Source organism: Sinohyriopsis cumingii, chromosome 7 (genome assembly GCF_028554795.1).
Source record: "Sinohyriopsis cumingii isolate HCF-2022 chromosome 7, ASM2855479v2, whole genome shotgun sequence".
In the NCBI taxonomy this organism is placed as follows: domain Eukaryota; kingdom Metazoa; phylum Mollusca; class Bivalvia; order Unionida; family Unionidae; genus Sinohyriopsis; species Sinohyriopsis cumingii.
Genome location: NC_142967.1, coordinates 64,502,410 through 64,526,227, shown reverse-complemented (window position 1 = coordinate 64,526,227; position 23,818 = coordinate 64,502,410). Strand labels below are relative to the sequence as shown.

General features: G+C 35.3%; 1 protein-coding gene across 3 annotated transcripts in view; it reads left to right on the top strand.

The window, feature by feature from the left end:
* The window catches only part of LOC149795404 (protein maelstrom homolog), a 76,608-nt gene that overhangs the window by 39,622 nt on the left and 13,168 nt on the right, over positions 1–23,818 (top strand). For all 3 annotated transcript variants that reach the window (XM_089965182.1, XM_089965180.1, XM_089965181.1), the window contains 4 exons: positions 2,626–2,815; positions 17,548–17,623; positions 18,960–19,052; positions 19,460–19,572. In XM_089965182.1, the coding sequence (XP_089821308.1) occupies positions 2,626–2,815; positions 17,548–17,623; positions 18,960–19,052; positions 19,460–19,572 (472 nt within the window). The remainder of the gene's footprint in view (positions 1–2,625; positions 2,816–17,547; positions 17,624–18,959; positions 19,053–19,459; positions 19,573–23,818) is intronic.

Below are 23,818 nucleotides of genomic sequence, written 5' to 3'. Positions count from 1 at the left end.
TTCTTTAGTAATGAGTGCTGTTATTATTATGTGTGAACACTTATGGGTTATTATTTTCAGTTGGCTTTGGTACATATGCAATGACTTTTGGAAGAAAATATTATACAGTTCCTGGCTCAGGACAAATCTCTGCCTTTCCATTTATGGCATATCTCCAGTAATGGCTTGAAGTTTGTCAAGAGAGTTTGATCCCATTTTATATCAACCCAGGGAGTGAAAGAATCCCCTCATGACTGAGTTTTACTGTTGCTGTCACTACTAGCAGCCAGAGGTCTGTCCCACTGATGAATTATGCCTCATGCCAGCCAATTGTATTGTTATATATGGAGCCATAATCAGAACTGTTGAATTGTTATATCTGTTTTACTGACATACTGTTCATCCGGCTACTGAACCAACCACCTGGCTGTCCTTCAAGCTGTGCAAACCAGTTGGCCTATTGTTCACAGTTTATAGATATATAGCATATTGATATTTATTGTGTATATTTGATCTGTGTTGTTAATTTTTTCTCCATGATTATATGTTATGTATAATTGTATTTTGGACTTGACCTTGTTCAAGTTCATGTTGTACCTGACCAGTAACATTTATTTTGTAGACAACAAAATACATAGCTAATAGTTTTCTTATGATTGTGGATTAAGTATTCAGATTATTATTAATGTAAGCATGTTTATCTTAGTTTGAGTCTGTGACATTAACCGTCATTTTCATTTATAAAACATGCACTATATCCAGGTTTCGTTTACCAATACTGATCGCAAGTTTCTTCTTCAACAAATAAGTGTCAGTTCTTTTGGCATTTATGAGGAAAAAAAGGCATCCACACATGCCTCCAGGTTTGTTAGTTATCTGAGTGCAAGTTGTCGATAGAGCAGTGTATTGTGTGCTTGATTTGGTAATAATCTGCTGTGATCATGTGTTGGCATCCACAGTCCATACTACAAAGGTAATTTTGGTCAGGATTACACATCATTCTATGGCTAATGTCCTGACAACATTGGTCAGGATTACACATCATTCTATGACAAACGTCAAAACTTGATGGGGGGAGGGCAAAACTTGACGGGCTTGTTAATTTTCTTACATAGGCTACAGCAATTTTACAGCACATGCAAATTCAGAGGGGGGCAACAAATGCCCCCCTATATGACGTCCCAGAATCCTGGCATCCAGTGTCTTTTTGTTCTGGTGAAGGTCAGAAAAGAAGATATAATCTTTCAAGCCCCAGGATTGTGGCTGATGTGAGTAATATGCTGATAAAAGGTCAAAAGGTCACATATGCCTCATGAAGATTTCATCTTATGGATTAATATTCATCTCAGTATATGAAGCATGATAGAAGCCATTGGCTGGCATGTACATTCAACATTCTGAAGTTTTTATCTCTTAGATCCCACATTGCAGAGATCAGAATTAAATGTGGTGGATCCAGTGGCTCAGGTCCAGATGACCACCAGATCTGGGTGATGTCAGCACAACCTCTTTGAGGGAATGGTTTTAGTGTATTTGCTGGATTCACCTGAGTTTCTCCTTTAGAGCAAGTTGTTAATTTCATTTATCCATGTATTTTCATATGATATGTGGCTTTTGGTTTTGTATTTCTTGTGTTGAAAGTGGTATCTCCTTCAAATAGAAAAGGATGCTATTCTTTTGAAGAATGCCCATAATAGATGTTGATCATGCATTTTGTCTTCTAATTATCTATTTTAATCTTAATGTGATTGGGGGATGTATTTAATCGAAAAAGCAAATATTCTAGTAATATGTGTTTCTCCAAGATTACTTATCCAAGCCCATTACTGTTAATCCCTCCCACACATTCCTGCAGAAGCCAACATACTCAATGATAATTCACTCAGCTTAAACTGATAAACAGAAAGTTGATGAGTAGCCACCAAACAGTGGTTAGGGGATGGGTAAGAGTTTCTTCCCTTTGTGTGATGTATTGACTTTGTCTTTCTGGAAGGGCCAGATTCCAGAGGTAGCAGAATTTATTTCTTAACATTAATGTGATAGTTAATAAGAGGAGAAATATAATTTGTTACAAGATTTGCTTTCTGGTTCGAAAGTATTTGTGAGTACTAGGCTTGATTAGATTTATAGAATTTAGCAGTATTTCTGTATATTTACAGATTTGTTTCACTTCTTGAACTCTGATGTATTTGTTTAAAAAAAACATTTTAAGCATGATTAAATAAATAGATAGATAAATAGAATAATTTTGTTTGCTTATTTTGGTTATTTTATAGATGAGTTAATTAGGTTTTCTGGTTATTACAGCAATTTTTAAATTTTTATAAAACTTGTTATTAGTATTGTTACTCAAAAACCACTTCAGGTATAAAAGTGAAGTTTAGTAAACATATTTACATTCATATGCATATATCCTGATTATATTACATTACAGCAATTATTTCCTGTTTTTTAAAAGCATTCCAGAACATTTTGAACTTGCTTGCACAACTTTCCAAAGCCCATTTAAGTGAGAAATAAAATTTGTCAGTCTTGTTTCTTGGCACATGTAGATGGCTTGATAAGATTTATTCCAAATATATTACGTCTGCTGTTATTGCCACAGCACGCAGAACATCAGCCTGACAATGCACATATTAATTCCAGGTATGCCATTTCGGATAGTATTTGTCACTTGTTTGGTGTGGATCTGACAGAGAAACATGTTCCCATGAGAAGCTCCGTACCAGGTTTCAAGATACTGTCCCCATCTACAATGCCTGTTGACCCCAATCAGGAAGCCAGGATGCCAAAAACTAAGGACTACCTCAGTCATCCCAGACAAAGACCACAACGGGTGAGGGAAAACTTGTGTTAATTTTGTTGATTAAATTGTTTTAATTTTGTTGACCAAGTTAGTTACTGTTCAGCTTGTATTTTACTAAAGTTTTAATTTTGGCTACATTGCAAAAAATTATTCAATAAAACTTGGCTTGAAAGAACCACTGTTTCGAAACACCATTTGTCATGAAAGACCACTGTTTCAAAACACAACTGTCATGATAGACCATTGTTTGTAATGACCACCTGTCATGAAAAATCATTGTTTCTGAAGACAGCCAATCACAAAATATGACTGTTTCTAAACACTTTTTGCCATGAAAGACCACTGTTTCTAGAGACCACCTGTCATAAAAGATTGCTATTTCTAAAAACTACTAATCATAAATGACAAATTTGTTCATATATGGATACACTCTGTTATATGGTGACCTTTTTCATGACAGAATGATTGGTCTCTGAAGATAGGTTTTAATATCAGAAATGCATTAGCTCTTATTATTACCATGCTATCTTTTTTTCCTAGCCTGCAGTCCAATATCCCTCTTTCAGAATAGTAATTAGAGATCTAGAGTAAAACTAACAATCAAGAGCTTTAGTCTCTTACAGTCAATGGAATATTGTTCTTCTTTTTCTTTTGTTGTCATTTCATTCCAAAGATTCCTTCTTTATTGCAGTTGACCTTTTAAAATATATATTCTTTGCATTCACCTTATCTGAACATTATAACATATTTACTGTTTGTCCATGATGGAGGATTTTGTTTTAAGATAAAGATGTTATAAATATGTTGTTTACATGGGTTTGAGTTCTAACCCAGCCTTGATAATGAACCTTCATACAGTCAGAGGTAAGTTTCCATTGGTGACTGAGTATGGCAACAAATGTCATGTGGAATGTGTTGTGAAATGTGTCAGTTGGGGATGAATTGCGACAAGAAATTAAAGTAGAGTTGAGGGGATGTTTATGAGGAGAGAAGTGAATAATTATTCCTGTTCCTATTTCTGTTACTGTTCTTATTTTATTTTCAGTCTGCAGAATTATTTAATGCTGTGTTTAGATTAATTTGAGAGGAATCATTTATTTATATTATTTTATTGAACTATAAAGTGCTCATATGACTCTTTGGACTAAACATTATTTTTGTATTATTGTGAATTCAAAGAGATTCTAGACAATACCATTGTGATACATCAAGACTGTTGGCACTTTAGCTCATTCAAGGCTGCAGGTAAAACAGCACATTCAAGACATGGAGTTCATTCAGAACACTATTCTTTTAGACTTCTGATAAAACTTTCTGGATTATTTTCAATTTAGTTCACAATACTGTAAATTTTCATTTTTTGACTTAGATAATGCAATTATTTGTTACGTTTTGGAAAACTTGTTGGTTTTCCTTCTTTTTGTTCCTCAGTTTGAGGCCATTGAGTCATAACATCAGGCATCAGACAAGCAACAGATACCAGTCACCAGTCACAATTGCTGGTCCTAGGCACCTCTGGGGTTTGGAGACTCCTGCCAATGAGAGTGAGTCTAAGTTTTTGCACCATGGATGAATTTTCCTTTGTTCCTATGGCCAGCACACTGGGCAGTCCATAGGCCTTCCCCATCTACACCTTTAGCTTTATTATCCAAGGAAGGGGAGAGTGGCCACTATTCATCTTCACTGTCAAGAAGAAATACACATTCCGGGAGAGGACCAGACAATCTAGTCTGACCATGACATTAGAGACAGGATGATGAACTATCCATCTTCGTGCACTCTGATGAAGAGACCTCCAATTGTTCCATGTCTTCACCCTGGTTAGTGTCCCCTTCTTCATCCCTTGTTGGATATGTGATGGAAGATGATATATTTGGATATTTGGCGAGGCGGCCAATAAAGATTACCAATAATGCCTTCCAGATCATCAGACAGAATAAAAAATGTCTTGTTTGCTTTGTCACTTTAATCAATGTTGCCTGCCTCACACAGCAGTTGTTTATCTGCAGCCTCCTTTAACATTCTTAGGTGGTAGTATTGTCTGTGGCTGCCTTACAGATATTCTTGGACATCATAGAGCAATTAGCACGACACTATCTCTTCCTGTTGGTGACACTGTGAAAGTCCATAGCTGTGGGTCCTGGCATGGCTGAGTCATCAATGAAGCCCTCTCAGACTGAGAAGTCAGTGGGTCATCCAACTTAGTGCTTTAAGTTGGGGTTCCAGAAGCACTTCCTTCAGAGCTCATTGTCACTCCCTCCTTTGTTAAGCAGTGGCAGGAAATTTATAGACACCTCTTTCTCTCCTGAAGAGAGGTAATTGGCCCTAGAGAGTCACTTCCTGTTCTATCAAGTATTCCTGTTTACAATGTCCCTGTAGATACTAGGCTGAGTGACTTTTCAGAGGCCTGGTTGGAAGTAACAGACAATGGACTAACCCTTTCCACATCAAGAGAGGGTTTACTGCCTTCACTTTTGGGGTCCTTTACCTGTATTAAGGAAACCCAAGTTTTCACACCAGACCAATCTTAAAAATCTTTTAGGGAGGTGTACACTGTTTAAGAGGGTAGAATAATTATTGGAGAGATAATTTTTGCCATGGGCTGGAAACTAGTGCTTGGAAAATGTATATAATAATATTACCAAATTCAAGCTACTTTTGTCCCTCAAAACTACATTTCTCTGCAATATAAATATTCTGGCTTAGGGAAGTTTTCACATTTGAATGAATTTAATTCAGACATCTTCAGATGATCTGTGTGCATACAATTTTGACAGTGAAAAATAACCAGCTGATGTAACACTTCCATGTTTGCATTTAAATGAACTACCTTTCTACCACATGGATCAACTTAGTTACCAAAGTGCCAATGGTTGGTTAATTATAAGAGCAGTGGTCAAGGTCACAGTGTTGATAGCTTTTGCTGACTGCTTCTGTGTTGATAGAATCTTTTGACTATGGAAGGAATTTACAATATATAATTTCTGTTTTGATAGCTTTTGTTGACTATACAAGGGATTTATAATTTTTTTTTGGATAGTTTTTGTTGACTATGCAAGGGAGTCTTTGTTTCTGGTAAGGTTATCATTTATATGTTATCGAGCTGGTATATTGAAATACCAGCATGCGGGGGGGTGTTTCATATTTGTCTCATTTGTAGTTTTGTATATTTTAGTATTTGTTCTATTCTGTTTTAGAATTGTATATTAAGTATTCTTTTGTTTTGGCTTAGGTTTTTATCTGTATGTTTCCTGTTGGTTAATAAACCCCACAACCAGTGAGTGTTGTAGTTAGTTCTATTTATACAACACCGCTCACATTTAGATGATGAAAACTAATATGTGAAGTGTCAAGGGTCAACTTGACTCGAGTTCTTATTTATGTGGCAAATATAAATCAATATACACCACTCCCTCGATAACTCGCGCACATCGGGGTCCAGAAACATCGACCGCACTATAAGTGAGGCGCGAGTTATCGAGGGACCTATAAAATAAGCCAAAACCAATAAAGTGATTGACGACATAACGGAGAAATAAGTGGGGGTTTTTTTTTTTTAGACAGATTATACTGTTGAATAATCACTTTATAATCGTTCTGAGATTAAATGTTGATAAATATCTCTTCATAACGGTGTACTTTATTATTTCCTCATAGGACAACATTAATTTCAGGATAAATTACAGTATATTGAGAAAACATTATTCCACGTGGTTTCCGTTCGCTTAACATGTGTACCACTTCACACATTGTGTACTACGTCACTAATTTTTATGTTGAATTGGATACATTCTAGTTTTATTCTTTGATCCAAATTAGACGTTTTTTTATATACAAAAGATCGACTCTTTTCGAGAAACTGTCGATCGAACGATAGATAGATAAATATTTTTGAATGTGATAGAAGTAAAATGGAAAACAAAAAAAAAAAAAACAAGGGTTAATCAGTACTAACATATTTAATTGGCCTACAAATTTAAAGCAATGTAAATTAGAACAAGTTAATACTTGCAGTTTGTGCCACGCTTGACAAATATCAATTCACTTTTTGAAAAAATCAGTTATTTTTTTTGTGTGTGTGTGTTACTCCTTGGTTTCTCTGCCGCCGAGCAAAATCCCTCACATTTCTCAACTGCATGAGCTTTACGTAGTCAACATTTTGGGTCTCCAGCCACCTTATGGCAATATCAAAATATTTGATTGCTTCCTGTGCAGAGGGGTGGGGGGTGCAAAATCTGCATCTGCATCACTTTCAGCACTTGTGTTACTCCAGTTCGAATCGTCTTCTGCTGCAAATTTGTTCGCTATAGAAATAATTATAGTTTCATCTGACATGTATTCGGCTGTGGGGCAATCATTGTCAGCACAAATCGACTCCTCCGTAAGAGAAACGCCCATCTCAGGACCATGAGTCTGTACAAATTTCTCCCAAACAGCCTCGGCATTAATGACATCAGTTTCACTGAAACATTCGAAGTCACTATCATCGTCGTTGTCTCTGTTACTGTTTTGCTTTACGTCAAAGGCAGCTCCAAGACCCTTAATCCAGCACCCGAGGTCTCTTGTAATCGATTTTTTTTTAATGCAACAAACACTTCCCCAAGTTGTTGATCAAAACAAAGCCGGCATGTACATGTAATTAGGTTCTCACAGAAGTACTCACGGGTTTCGATGTGACGGTCGATTGACTCTTTTCATGTTTTCAATGAACAGAATATGTTGTGATTATAATGTTTACACTGAAACGGAATTAAAGGATTAGAAGGTGACTTTCACACAGGAAGACGTTTAATTGGTGTTTATTTCATCTTCTGTTGCCACCTGTTAGCATTTACCAGAAGTTTTCATTGATCGCTATTTCACCAGACTGTTTATTTACAGTATACTGACAACTGTTTATCATAAAAACTTACATAATATATGATATCTTTAAACAGAGGTCTCGCTAGGATTTCAAAACTGGGTCTTTCTGCCTGTGAATTCAATCACTAAATGTCAGTACATTTTCTCACTCAGCCGCTAGTCAAAGCCTTTGAACTAGCCGCCTAGCTGTTGCATCATGTTCTTTTTTTTTTAATGTACTCTTATAAAATGGCAACAGTACATCAAAGAGTCTTTCAGTCACTGAATTCTGCCATTGTAAATATCAGCACAGTTAACTGATCAACACATTTTCCCACAAAGCAGGTGGCTGAAACAGGACCGGCAAATCTTTGAATTTTCCCACGCACCTATTACATGCGTACGGAGGACTCCCGCCTCAATGATTTTCTGCCTCCCAGATCAAAAATTGGCGTCCAAATACGCGTAATTAAGCGTTTTCGAGATCTCTGAAATTAATTCTTCTTTAGAACTTGCAAATTTCAAAATATGGATCATATTTTTACGGGCATTAATCACTATTTTCGATGATAAAACGAGCAGTGTATCAAGGTTTAATTTATCAATTCTTATCGTAATTTTTTCATGTTCAGCATATTTTAAAGATATTTTAAATACATTTTCTCTGGAAAAAATCGGGAGCCAAGACGGACACCGTGTTATAAGCGGGATCGCGAGTTATCCGGGCGCGAGTTATCGAGGGAGCGGTGTATTACTATGCATTACTACAATAAGATATTGCAATTTTTATTGGTACAAATTCTTCTAAATCTGTATTTAACCCTGTTTGTTAGTTTGATTGGCTGTAGAGCTATTTTGTTTTCTCAAAATATTGACTGGATGTAACTAAATAACACCATAACTAGTCAGGCTTGTGGTTAAGTTATATCTGATTGTCAGTCATATTCAGATAAGCTTGAACCAGATCTGACACTCAGTAAGCAGGAAATGAAATTTACTTTTGGCTTTAAATACAATGAACCATTAGGAGCATGCCAAAGATGCTTTAATAACGTGATCTGTTCTGGAGGACTTCCAGAAATCTTGCCATGCGCATATGTTTGATCTTCTTTCTAGGAATGTTTGTCAGTACTTTAAGCTACATATTCTCATCTTGTACCTGTACACATTCCTTTAGACTTTTGCCAAATAAAGAGCACAGCTGATAGAATATGTTAACTTTATGGCTCAGGAAATCATGCTGGCAGTTGGTATCACATGAACGTTCACAATAATATTGATACATATTGCAATGCAATCATTTACTACAGTATCATTTATTTTTTGGGGTCTCAATTTTCATAGTTTTGAGGGGAAAATAAAGGTGTTTTCGTGGTTACTTATTTCATGGTTTTACCTGTCAAAGTTTGCATATTTGTTGTTATTTAAACATACCTCAAATCAAAAATACAAAAGAACGAAACTTTGAAGACATCAATTGACAGTTGCTTCAGTGGTTAAAACAGTACTACCACCTCTTATGAGCATCAATCAAATACTATACCTGTAAAGATAAATTGCTTACACTCTGTATTAAGGGCTGTTCCAGTAAAACATATGCCCCCCAGGGGGAAGGCACTTTCAAATTCAACCAACCCACAACAGAAGCAATTTAAAAAAATTATGATCCACCGTCAGATGTGTTTTAATCAAGAAACACTGCCCCCTACAGAAGTATATTTTTTAACATAATTTCTGGCTATGGGTTAGTGGGCGGTAGAAGTGATTTTAATATTGGGTTGGGGACAGAAGCGATTTAAATGACAGCTGGCTGGAGGTAATCTACTGAATTCATATACATCATATAATCTACTGCATATTTTTATTTGTATTCATTCATTATAATCAGTCTTTTGTCCTTTTGTTTGTTTGTCTGTCAGTCAAGTATGTCTCTGATACTGTGAAATCACAGATTTTCATGGTGGCTTATTATTTGTAGATGTCATTGATCAATCCCTTAATACCTACTAATTTAACATCCATGAATACAGATGTTATAATAGATATTTCTGTTCTAATACAGAAATCATGAATTTGTATCCTTACTAAACTCTGTGTTTCCTAAAGTGATCAATATGTCTTGCTATTTTTCTTTGTTCTCAGGCATGCTGCTTTTGATTAGAATAATAGTTAAATACTGTATTGCTTTAAATGTGTGGTCAGATTCTATGATTCATTGTTATTATTTTTTCCAATAAATGTTTTGGTAAACTTATATGATTTGTCAGAAGAAAAAAAACAATGATGCCTGTGGAAGTGATGTTGCATCATTTGTCTACTTTTATACTATATCATTTCTTGTAAGAACATCTTTTTCAGTTACCGATGTCTTATTTTTATGCCTTGTTGCAAGACTAATATAAAGTTATAAAAAAATATAGCAAATCAAACATTTTTTTATCATAGATTTAAAAAAATGGATGAAAGTCAAAGAATCATTTTTCCCAGAGCACTCATAAAATCAATGTCATTGCAGTTAACTGTATTGTCAACAGCATCATAATCATCACTATGGCCTAACAGTAACATTCTGCACTTTCAATCCAGTTGTCACAGGTTCTATCTCCCACTTCTAGTCTTTCATATGAGACGTATACCTATAGCCTGAGGGGCTTTCATGGCAGAGTGGTATAAGATGCTTGTCTTGTGATACAGATCTGAGGGGCATCCATGGCAGTGGTACAAGATGCTTGTCATGTGATTACTTGCCTCCAATATGTAAATGAGAATGTTGCCAGTTACATGTGGAAGGTCAGTGGTTCTACATAAGTGGTGTTTGGTGTCTCAAAAGGACTTGGATTTTCTTCAGCAGTAAAAATGGCTGCCATATATAGATTTTCTTCATCTGAAAACGATGTAAAGGCCATAATGATCTACTGAAACCTCGAGATCTCATGTCTAAATGGCTTCAGCTGTTGGAGATAAACGTCAAATCAGCAGAGGCTCCATGTGCCCAAGTGTACTAAGGTGCTTGCTTTTACATCACTTAAACATCTCACAGAGTGAGTTTGTGTCACAGATCAACCAATTAAGGTTGGTAGTCTTTCAGGGTTCTTCCTCCACATAATATATTGTAAAAAAATCACCAAAAAACCCAAAATCAAACCACACTCAATCAACCAACTAATCAACCGTGGCAACAGCAGCAAAGGTACTAGTCAATCATTTTTGCCACAGCTGTATGAGTTTATAACTTTTGACTCAAGTAATTTTTGTAGACCTTAGAATATCGTCGAATATCGTCAATTATGCCTTTCTGACAGTTACCTAAAAGTCATCATCACTTGGTGCAAATGAATTTTCATGGTGAGCATATGAGATGGAAAAGTCTTGAGCAATCCTGCATCACACACTGCCGAAAGGTTTACATTTTAGCTCACTTAGATTTTCTCTTGTTCCAACTAGAACTGTTATAACTTATTCAAGCTATATTCACCAATATCTGATGATATGCATCTGTAATACATATTTGTAACAAAATATGAGAATGCATCAATGTTTTTCAATAATGCATTTGAATTGAGCAACAACCACAATCAACAAACCAAGAAATAAAATTATTCACATCTCTCAGGCAGAAGTAGGGTATAATCATAATCTGCCAAAAGATTTTTAATTTTTTAAATTTGCCAAATATTTTTTCCAACCATACTGATTCAGTGGACATATCACCAGAATGGACAGAAACAGACCAGAAGGTTAAAATCAATTTGATACAGCTTTAAGTAGCTAAATTCATATTGGTTTAGTTAACTGTACACCCTTTATTGTCTTTTGATGAAATTTCTTACTGAAGCTGAGAAAATAATGTTGCACACGTAAAAAAGGAGGCACACTTCTACTCATTATTGTTTTTATTATACTTCTCCATTCCAGCCTGTTCTTATGATCTTCTCCCCTCACATACTGTTTGTCTTGTTTATGATATGTATCTAAATTTCTCACTTACTTTTCCTACTACTATACAAATGTTCTGTGAATATGCATATCAGTGTGAAACACAATGGGGAGACTAAATCCAAGATTGAAAACATCTACATTTCTGGATGTATTCTGCTTGGATTCCATATTTCTGCACAAAACTCAAGAGTTCAGGACTCTGCACTAATTCAGTTCCCACTATAAATTTGTGCAAACACCACGATATTAAAATTCAGTAACTTAAAATTTTGAGTGCTTATGATCAGATTTATATCAGTATAGACACATCTATGACGACAGCTTTTGTGAAGGAAAAAAAAACATAACAGCCGCACCATTTTCTGGATCTATACAAATTTGAAATGTGTGCTTTCAATACTGCACCAAAGAATCAGCTGCTGATTTCAGTAATGAATCGTCCAAACTTGGGTCTGTAAAGGGATGAAAATTATGTTAATTAAACAATGTCCCTCACATTTTTCAGTTACAAGTAGGACAAGCTCTCAAAAGATTGCTTTTACTAAAACTTACTTTCATTATCAACCAATCAGGGACAGTCAAACCCATATATACTCTATTTTATCTTCACTGATTTATAGTATGGTTCTCGTTCCTTCACATCTGTAGTAATGCAAGTCCTTGAACAACTCTAATGGTTGTAAGCCTTTTTCGACCATGCTAAATGGACACACTGTAAGATAATGTTCAAGTAACAGAAACACCATGGGATAACCAGAGACCAATAAAAGTGAATAGTCAAGTTATCTCCTCTGCAGGGATGTTTCCAGGATTTCAGGATGTACTCTAAGTTTTGTGTGTGTATGATCTCCAATGAGGAAGTGGTGGTGGTGGGAATAGCCATTGTTATATATCTCCCTAACACTTAAATATCTGTCACTCTTTCTTACTGTTCCACTCTGTTACAGCTCTACTGAAATCAAAATTCCCGAAGAGATGTCATCTCTAGTTGTATAGCGATTATTACTGTGATGTCATTGAGCATGGTCATGTGGTTGTGGCGGGGTCATGGTTGGGATGACATAAAGACTATAGGCTTACTCCATATTTGACAGCTAATTATGATGTTGTCAAAAGAATTCAAAAATTTCTAGCAATTCACTTGGACTCAGATACTTGATTGATAGTCAATAAACAGGTTCTAAAATTGATGTGTTTATTTTGGAGCTCTGTTCCTCCATCATGTTCAAGATTTGGATATACCAGAGGTGAAATTGGTACAGTTGCATCCTGAACTACTATCGTGGCTACTTCAAATGTTATTTAATGTGAGACTTCAATGCAAGAACTCGTAGCTTCAGTGAATTTTGGGTTACAAAAATTAATTTCTTCTCAAACAACTCAATTTGGTGCAGATTACAGTGTTTTTTAATGATACGGTGAGCATTCCTGATGTGTAAAAATTGCACAAGAAATGAACATCAGATCAGAAAATTACTACCACTGGGAAAATACTGATAGGAATATACAGAAATAATGTTATAATTATTTAAGTAGAATATGTGGTGACAATACGAGCGCTAGTTCTACAACTTTGTGCACAATACATCTTGTACAACTATTCTGTTGTTTCTAACAGCACTGTAATATGCAATAACTTCTGTCCACTTTTTACTTTAGTCCCTTGCTAATTAATAGTTTTAGATTTTACAACACTAAGCACATTTTACCTTTTGACAATAACACATCATTACAAATATTTAGATTCCAAGAAAATAGAAGTTACAATTTTATTAAAAGCACTGGTACCAGTAAGACTAAAGGAGATGATAAAAAAAAAGAATCAGAATGAACAGATTAGTAGTGTAGTAAAGAATCCATATATCAGAATGACATCAAATATTTTTTCATCAGTTTCATCATCAGTTAATGATACTGCTTAAAAATGTATTGTACTAAATAATAGACATTTTTAGTTATCCATTTTGCAATACAAATACCACCATGATCAAAATATACATAGGAAGAACCGAACACAAACAGGACAAATTTTTATCCATCTTGCTTTGAGTTTACACAGATCAGTCAGTCTCTTATGTTTAATGTCATTTAATTTTTGCACATAGAGAGCATGTACATCATTTGGTCATACATCTGCATGATACAAAAGTTTGTCTTTCTCTTCTTTTGTTGCTCAGTGGTTCTGCCAACTTGAGGTCTACACACACTTAATTATGTTGTATGGGTATTCTCTGATGTTCCCTATAAGCATTAATCTGTTAATTATTTCTGAATTTAATATTACCTCCTCCTCGGTGTACGAATATTATTCTGTGCTGTGAACTCCTTTGACTGCCTGCTGTCTGAAACACATATGCATAACTAGCTTGAACAAGTTACTGTACTTTATGGTTGTGCAATTTTCAACATCTCACATGTATGTCCCCATGGGTATTCTCTCTTGGACATGAACCAGAGGTCTCGTTAGGATTTTAAAACTAAGAGTCCATGGCTCCCATTTAGGTAAAAATATGAGACCCATCAGGAAAAGTTGCAGTCAGAAAACTATGCCAGTTATAAGAACTATTGGTTGCCATAGAGTTTAATTTCTACATTCTTTAAAACACTGACATAGCTCTTGCTTGTCCATCAGAGTGAGTCTGAATTTTTTCGATCCAAGGAAGGTTTTATTCAAAGCACTAAGCTAGGCATCACACTCTTTTTTACACTTAGCTAATGTCCCTTTCAAACTGTCAGTTCTAGCAACTTTAGCCCTCTTCTGAATCTCACAATCTTCGTCAGTTTGCCGTTGAACCCCAAAATACTCATTCAAGTCTATGTCTCAACATGTCATGATTCCGAGGTCACGTGCACTGCTTATTCCGTTACACTCGGAAATGAACACAAGAATGAAAGCTAAAGTTGTATATTTGATGTGCTGTTATAAATGACCACATGTACATCTCTGGGTATTTCTGCCTCTGAATTCAAGCACTGTAAATATCAGTAGATTTTCCCACCCAGCTGCCAGTCAAAGCCTTTGATCTCACCGCTTAGCTATTGCAGCATGTTCTTTTGATATACTCTTATAATGGTGACGATGGTGGCGGGGGCTTTCAAACACTAAATTCTGTCATTGTAAATATCATTACATCTAACTGATCAACACATTTTCCCACTATGCAGGTGACTGAAGCAGGACTGGCAAGTCTTTGAATTTTACCGCCCACCTAAATAAAAAAAAATTGGCGTCCAAATACGCGTGATTATAAGCGTTTCAGAGACCTGTCAGTTTTCACTAACATGAACCCTGCCAAAGATTCAATTCCTTGAATCAGTGTTTTGCTGCCTCTTATGCCAGATTTTTCTCTTCCATAATGTTGTATTAGGGTTTTAAGTCCAACATTCCCATAGTCTGCTTGTTTAGACATGGGTATATTTGATAAATATAACCGGCATATTGTCCATCCAACACGTACATCGGACTCGTACTCAACATCAATTTTAGGCTCAAAATCACACACTGGTATTTCCAGTGACATTTTTACAATGTCCAACAGACCGATATACATGAAATTCATTGTCATCATAGCTATCACCAGCCAGTATTTGCCGACGAAAACGTGTGTGGCTCTTATTGGAAATACGCATTTGTAAAACTTCCACGATGAAAGTAAGGCCAAAACTCCATAAAATGCTTGTTCCAGGGCCAATGAACGAATCAGATTTAGTTTAACAGCCATTCATGTTGAACCGACATATCCAGATATATGGATGTCGCATCAAGCGCTGTGAGACAGCTGCGGCAGTGCGAATTACGTCGCGAAATGCACTTGTAATGTTAAAGTTAAAAGTTTAATAAAAATTGCATACTGCGCAAAGCACATTTTTTATATCCACGGCGTTGACTTAATTTGCTGAACGCGTATCACTGCTTTAAAAGTACGCGAATTAGTACAAATTACGTGTACTGACATCATTTTCTGACCCAATGTTTTATTCACGTTAGACCGCTAGGAGGGGGGTAGATGCGATTTTAAATATATATTCGTTTTTTTTGTTTTCTTTCTAACAACCCCACCAGCGATTTCTCATTTTGTTAGCACAACCCACAACAGAAGTGATTTTCCTAACCAACCTTCCACTGTCAGAATCAAAATAGTTCGAAACACAACCTCCTACAGAAGTTTTTTTGAAGTGCCGTCCCCGGGGGGATATATGTTTTACTGGAACAGCCCTAAATGGAGCTGATGCTGCCAGCAACACTAAGCTACAAATTGATTATTAGAATATATTTGTATCATTTCTTCTTTAAACACTTTCTATAAAGTTACACCATCAATTACTTTCTGACAACCATGGCATTATGAGTGGTAAAAATCAAATTATATTGTTAGGATATTGTCATCATTTCACATGTGAACCAGACACGTGACCAGCCACGCCTTGTACAATGCAGATGGCAAACAGTGTCAACATTTAATATGTTCAGAGCCCATCAAAAGTGTGAAGATGCTTGCTGAATTGAAAAGAAATAGAATCACTCCTTTATTTGAACATGCCTCCAGCATGTCCCAACTTCAAAAACCACTAGACGACCTAAAATATTAAAATACATCATCAGTTAATCAGATTAATACTGAATGGATAATTGTGGTTCACAGGAAAATGTTTGAAAGAATGGGCCTAATTAGTCATGACTTTGGGAATACTGGATTTATTTTAATTCAGCGATATCAGATTTGTGTCTATTAGCTGACTTGAGTGACACAATGTTGATTCAGTGGTTTTGGTTTAAAGACAGTGAAGTGTGAGCATTAATACTCTGCCTTAATTAGTGTATATAGTGTTTCATTAGTAATTGTTTCATTAGTAATTGTGCCTCAAGCAATAACTTTAGTATGTTACAGTCATGTTGTTCATTGAGATTTAGCATGCATGGATAAACTGAAACATGCTTTCACAAATATTTAAAATTGTTGACATTTATGTCACTTGAATGAAGAATATATTTGAATAATTTTTGTTTATTTATCAATTCTTATTCTTTCTTTCATTTTCAGCAATAACGGCCTTGAAATACCTTGTAATTTTTTCTCATTTCTTTCGTTCCTTACCTATCTAACAACATATTGATTTAAGGCAATAAGTGCAAATTATGACTACCGTCAACCATATTGATACCTTTGCTTTGAAACAATATAAATTGCTGTTTAATTCTTTTTTTCTACAAGGTTAAAAATGAAACAGACACATGTAAAAGCTAATATTTTATGACCAGATTAGAGAAATAATGTTGATTTATCAAATAGCTCTGTTTATCTCTAGGAATTAAATACAGGGAAAAAATAAGGGGGGGACTTCTTTATCACATGGGCTAATTTTTCATTCAGTCTTCAAATTCATGATTCAGGGTAATAGTGTAATCCATGAAATTTGTTTTGCCATGAAAATTAGTGATACTGCAGTATATTGAAATGTATCATCATCAAGTTTTGGCTGAAAATTCTCATCCATATATTGTCTTGAAATGTTTAATCTAATCAAAATGCCACTCTATTCCTGTAACAATATCATTGATAAAATATCAGCTAATGTTATGACTTTCAATAATTTGCTTTGAAATGTCATTTGCATAAATATAAATTATCAGATTTACATCTTAAATTGGAGTACATGTATGCTAATGAAATCAGTGTTATTTAAATTGGAGTACTTGTATGCTAATGAAAGCAGTGTTATTTAAATTGTACTTGTATGCTAATGAAAGCAGTGTTATTTAAATTGAAGTACTTGTATGCTAATGAAAGCAGTGTTATTTAAATTTTACTTGTATGCTAATGAAAGCAGTGTTATTTAAATTGGAGTACATGTATGCTAATGAAAGCAGTGTTTTTTAAATTGGATTACATGAATGCTAATGAAAGCAGTGTTATTTAAATTGGAATACTTGTATGCTAATGAAAGCAGTGTTATTTAAATTGGAGTACATCTCATTTCAGCCTCGACCACAGCCCAAAAAACCCAGCTCTGATGAAGAAGAGAGCTACCCCTCCCTCAGACGACCAAATATGCCAGGTAGGAAGCTGTCAGATCCTTTTAATCTATACAAATATATACAGGTGAAGTTGTACCTTCGATCTTTGGGCTTGGACATTCACTTGGTTATGATACATTGTTGTATTTTAATTATTTAGCTCTCCTGGTCATAGACCAGAGGAGCTTACTGGATGTTTTTCTTTCATTTGTTGTCTGCCTGTCCATTAGCACAACTTTGTTTACACTACTCCTAAACTACTTGTAGGATTGCCATGAAACTTTACAGACACATTCATACCCTGGTTTAGTTGGTCCTAAATGAAAATGGTACTACATGGATATCCAGTATGTCTGCTACAGCAGCCATATTGAAAAATCTTGTTATCATGACTCTTTCAGATTGGATGATCATATCATCACTGGGTTTTCAATAAAAGAACTCTTGCAATATGTGGTTGGCCCTATATAAAAATGGTGCCAATCTGATGTCCAATATGGTTTCCATGGCAACCATCTTGAAAATCTTGTTATCACTAGAAGGCCAGTCGTCTTCATCAGTACCCGTCACTTCAGGTGTACCCCAAGGAACGGTCATGGGTCCTCTCCTGTTCCTGATCTACATCAATGATTTGCCATTGGGAGTCAATTCTCAAGTCAGCCTTTTTGCCGCTGACAGTTTGCTGTACAGAATAATAGAATCAGACCAGGATGCAGTATGGTTACAAGCAGATCTAGACCACCTACAAAGATGGAAACATGACTAGCAAATGGAGTTAAATCCTGACAAATGTGAAGTCATCCAAATTGCCAACAAGAGATGGTTCGTCCTAGCCATATACCATCCATGGTCAAAAACTGATGCTGACATCCAAGGCCAAATGTTTGGGAGTCACCATTGACAGTACCATATCATGGAACAGCCACATTGACTCTGTTACAAAGAAGGCAAACAACACCATACTATTCCTTGGTAGAAATCAGTCTATATGCCCCGAAGAAGAAAAGGCTACATGCTATGAATCCTTAGTAAGCCCACAGTTGGATTATGCATTGACCGTTTGTGACCCATCTAGCAAAGCAAACATGGCCAAGCTTGAAGCATTACAATGAATTATCTACTGAGCAGCAGCATCTCCACCATGCTCTAACATTTGGGATGGGAAGAGCTTCATCACAAGTACTTAGTTCACACCATGTGCAAATATGTTCAAGAGGAACCCAGCACATTATTGGAAGAAGAAACTTGTTACCCCTTGTTTTGAATTATCATAACCGGTGTGATTACATTATTCATAATATTTATCCTGTCTGTGCATTTGATTTTAAATATTGTTTTATATAAATAATTATCAGGAATTCTATTTTTCTCTTTCAGCTGCAAGCCTTGGAGCCATGCTCCCTCCTCAGCCGACACTTCCTTCATCAACCTATGCAGCCATGGGGGCAGGACGTGGACTTACCTTTGCTGGTTAGTTTCCATGGTGCTAATTATTATACACAAGTCTGTCAATGTAATTTCATGTGTTCTTGTATTAGGTGAAATGAGTTAATAATATTAAATTAAAACATTCCTTTTGTTTGATACATTTTGTTCTCTGCTTTATGTTAAAGATTTTTAAAAAGAATTGTTGCTTTTCCAAACATAATATTTTCTCTTTAATAAAAAGTTTATGTTGTGTACGTAACATGGGTCAAAAATGTATTGGTCATGTAATAGAACATAGAACAGTTGTTATGCTTTTATTAATTAAACAATGCATGTGATACATTTTGGCTGTGTGAATCTTGCACATCCTGACTTAAACATAATTATATTACCATGCTAGGTGTTGGATATTTTCATGTCACTTTAACATTTTGTTTTGCCTATTGTAGCTTCTGATCTCTCAGGCCCAGGTCGTTTTGCAGGAAGACCTCAAGCCCCAGAACCTCAGTCTGCTCCTTTGCCTCCTCCTGCATGGCAAACCCCCAACATTAAAGCTTCACAGGTAAATACAGTGCCCTCTTTGTGAGTGTTTAGGTATTTGTGTGTGTCTTCTTCTTTGCTAGTATTACATAATGCTGGTTTGTTGCCATGTACAGTCCCCATTTTGCATGATAATTCAGATCTCTCATCCTATCAATAGACCCATAAATGCATATATTTTTCTCATCCTATCGATAGACCTTACATGTATATATTTTTCTCAAGCTGGTCCCTCTCCACACTTAATTGCTATAAAATCAACTAGTCATTTTCCTTTATGGTAAAAGTCCATGACATTTTTTTAACTCTTTATTATGTAATCAATATGAATTTAATCAGTATGAATAAATATGGAATGCTTAAATGAAGTAAGGAAAACCGAAAACCTCATGATTATGGAAGATTTTTATTTCAGACATTTGACAGTCTATCATGTGTTAAGCACATTTGTATTGAAGACGTAAAATAAATGATGAAAGTACCAGAGGATTCGCAAATGGTTCATGGCATTGCTTGGTCAGTTTGTGTTTACGGTATTGCTGTAAACATTACTAAATATTTATCTATGTGATACCATGAATTAAGTTTGCTTTTAATTCATCTGTGCTCTTTTAGTAAAATAGGACACAAGTTTGTGATGATCTTGGACCTGAAATTAAGATGGTGCTGTGATCATTAGAATCATCACATGTAAACAGATCTATTTTGCTTTATTGGAGCAGAAAATTAAAAGCCATGATTCCTCTTTTAGCCTCAGACTTGGAAATATCTGATCAGTAAACAGAAAAGAACATATTTGATTTCTGACTTTGGTTATGGCTTTACAAATCACATTTCATGTCAAGAGTTGTAACTTTATCATTAATTTTGAGTCATGTTTTGTGCAAATTTGATTTGCACATACAGCAAGTCCCATAAGGGAACTGTTTTCTTAAGTTACTAATAGGTTGCAGATCCATTTTGATATTTTTGATATTTTGATGGTTATTTGGACTCAGTGCAGGCGCAGTGTTTAAATGGATAATGGAGATGCAGCTAGTGGGTGCAAATTGATCATTCAAGTTCATCTGCTCGGTACAGAAAAAAAATTTCCGTATGAAAAATGTACCAATGTGACAGCTTCTCAGACATTAGCCAGATGCTTTCAGACATTACATAACAGTCTTTTTAACAAAGTTTAACAACTTTAGATCACTGAAAGAAATCAGTGCTATTGAAAATTCATTTTGTTGGCTCCATGATGAGGTTCCTCTTACATATTCACTCCCCTTGTTCCTACTAGGTGGCCACCTGTATCCTGGAGGTTTACGAGTTTAAACATTATTCTTGCAACATGTTTCAGTTTATTACCATTTTTTAGGTGGTTTCAGTGATGTAGCTTCACCTACTTGAACACTTTGCTTATTTGTTATATGCACTTGTTTTGTTTTTACTTCTCTCTTTCATCGCAAAGATGACATGGAAGTGCAAGAAGTACAGACACTTTAAAGTCATAGAGGACATCATGAGACGTGCCTTGCCTGCTCAAAATTTCTTCCTCATAGACATGTAGTGTGTGCACATTGTGGCCAGAAGCATTAGTCCATTGTCTTAAAAAGGCAAACAAAAGGTGACAAGAAATGGGATGCTCTAAATCTTCTAAACATCAAGTTTTAATCATTCATCAGAATGCAGAAGATCTGTTGGCCAGTTTTATGAAGGGGTTTTGAGATGCTGTCCTCACCCATAATGTAGATAACTAAACCATTGAATACAGCAACTTTAGATTGAGTCGTAGCTATGCCAAGCAATTCCAGTCAAACTATAATGGAATGATGTATGGTAAGCACATTGCAGAACGTTCTGTTATCATGATTGGCACCCCTTGAGTTCAGTATCATTTGCCATCCTTGATGCCGACCAACCAGTCCAGCTTTCTTTCCAATCTGTGTATTGTTTTGGTGGTTATACTCTATCATCTTGGTCTCCAAGACACGCATTATTCAACAGTTTTTACAGCAACTGCATCCTTTTCCTAGCAGGAACAGGGGGAATTCATTTGTAGAGTTGTTTCATTTTGTGTCTATGATTGATAAATGGAAAGACAAATTTATTTTTGTCTTTAAAGGAGGGATGGAATCTGAGGTAGCAGAAGGGTAATTTCCCAATGTTAAGTTGAATGGGTAAATATTTCAGGAGGAACATGATTTACTAAGAATATTTCCATCTTTGTAATAAGTTGATTCCAACCCATGAGAAGGAACTTCATGATGAGAACCACCAGGAGCTGAAACTTGAGACGTGGTAGGAAATGGAATCTTGTTCTTTTAGGGAATCAAAGTAACATTGAGGACCATTGACCATGATGTGTGAAACTTCTTCAGATGGACCTGAAAAGTAGACTGAAATCTTGTTGACAGTGCTCAGAATTAAGAATTTACTGAAAGGAAAAATGTAGCAACATCATTCATTTTCACTCCCTCATGGGTTGCTGGGACAGTCATGAAAGCAGCAGTTAAACTTGGGATGAATTCAAGTTTCAGTGTGTTATAAGATGTATCTCCATCCATTAACAAGAGAAAAGAATTCTCTTAAAGTTGACATCACTTCTTCCAGATGAAATAAAGAAGACATGACTAGTGTTCCTCAGCATATTGCCTTTTGTAGAATGGGTGACAAAAGAAAATTTATGAACCACCTCACAATTTTCCACCCTTGTACTGCTACTCAGTCATGCAGATCATTGTCCTTTTTCTCTATTTAAGTTTTCTTTCTTTGTGTTTTTGAGTTCCTAATTTATATTACATACTTTCTCACCGAATTTTCCATTAATATTTCCAGAAAGTTAAAAATATATCCTTTGTATTCTTTTCGCATGATTGTTTGTTGGTTTTGTTTTATAGTAGTTCTTTTTGTGCTCATATTCTATGGGTGTTTGCTATTTATTTATTCGAATTTTCCCCAGAAACCTTGACTTTCTATCCTGAATTTGCTTTTCAACTGTTGAGTCTCAACAGTTAAGACAGTAGAGCATTGAGCTTATCCAAGGGTTTAGGGTTATTATTATTATTATTATTATTATTATTATCATTTGGAAATATAAGTAATACAGTTGAACATGCACCCACTGGCAATCTCTTTTGACTTGTATCTAATCACTGTTTTAAAGCATACCACATTGTATGTGATAATTGTTTTTTCAAGAATTCTTTTCGTGTCACTTCATTGATATTTCATGTGTAGATTGCATGCACTGTATTAGATATAGTACTTAGTTTCTCCCCATAAATTTTTCTTAAATCTTTATCCTAGATTTGGTAGTTAGATTTTTCTCCTTCTTTGTTTGCTTGTATCTTCCTCATTACTTTATTTATATCTAATTTGTTTTGTATTTTTAATTACATGAAAACTATTAATCAGGAGAGCACTTAGATATTCATAGTCAGTCTGTACCATTAATTGAACAGTACAACTATTTTGCTTCCATACTTGTTTACATTTCATTATTTTATTGTTTATTGCCTTTTATTCCCCCTCCCTCTCCCCCATTTTCATTTTCTTTATATTGATAGTATATTGATGGTAGTGTTAGTTGAATGGGAAGAATCTTAACTTAAATTTGAAAATATTTTCTTTCTGTTCTGAACTAATTACAAATTTGTTTTTAGGCGTTGTTTTATTAAGCGTAGGGTCAAGATGAGTTAAAAGAATAGAGACAGATGGATGACTGAATGGCTACGGATGAGTGTAAAAAAAAATAGTTATGTTTTAAACATTCACTGACACCTGCCATATATACTCACATATAGGACTAATCCAACTGCACACTGCATAAAGCCAGATCTGCCATTGCATAATGTACTGGCAGATCTAGGTCTATACAGTTTGTAAAGAGTAATCATTTGAACAAAGAACAGTGACCCTGTGAGGGCAGATATGGGTCTGTGTTGCGTGCAGTTGGACTTGTATGTACACGGTATGTTGTCATTTCACAAATGTGATAAAAAACAGCCTTGATTGTTATTTATTGCTTTTTGATATATTCCTAATATTTCCACTGTTGGTAGTGTGAAATATAGAGGCTTGTATTCAGATAATACCAACAAAAAGATATTGAATAGATTTAGGCAGAATAAATACAATATTTCAATTCTAGTGAGTAAGAATTCAGCAAAAAAAGACCAAACAGTACTGATTACCATAGTGGGTAATTCATTTGAGAATATGTACAGTTCTTTTTAAGTATCAGCATCACAAAACAGTAATAGCTTCATGGAGTAGCAATCTGA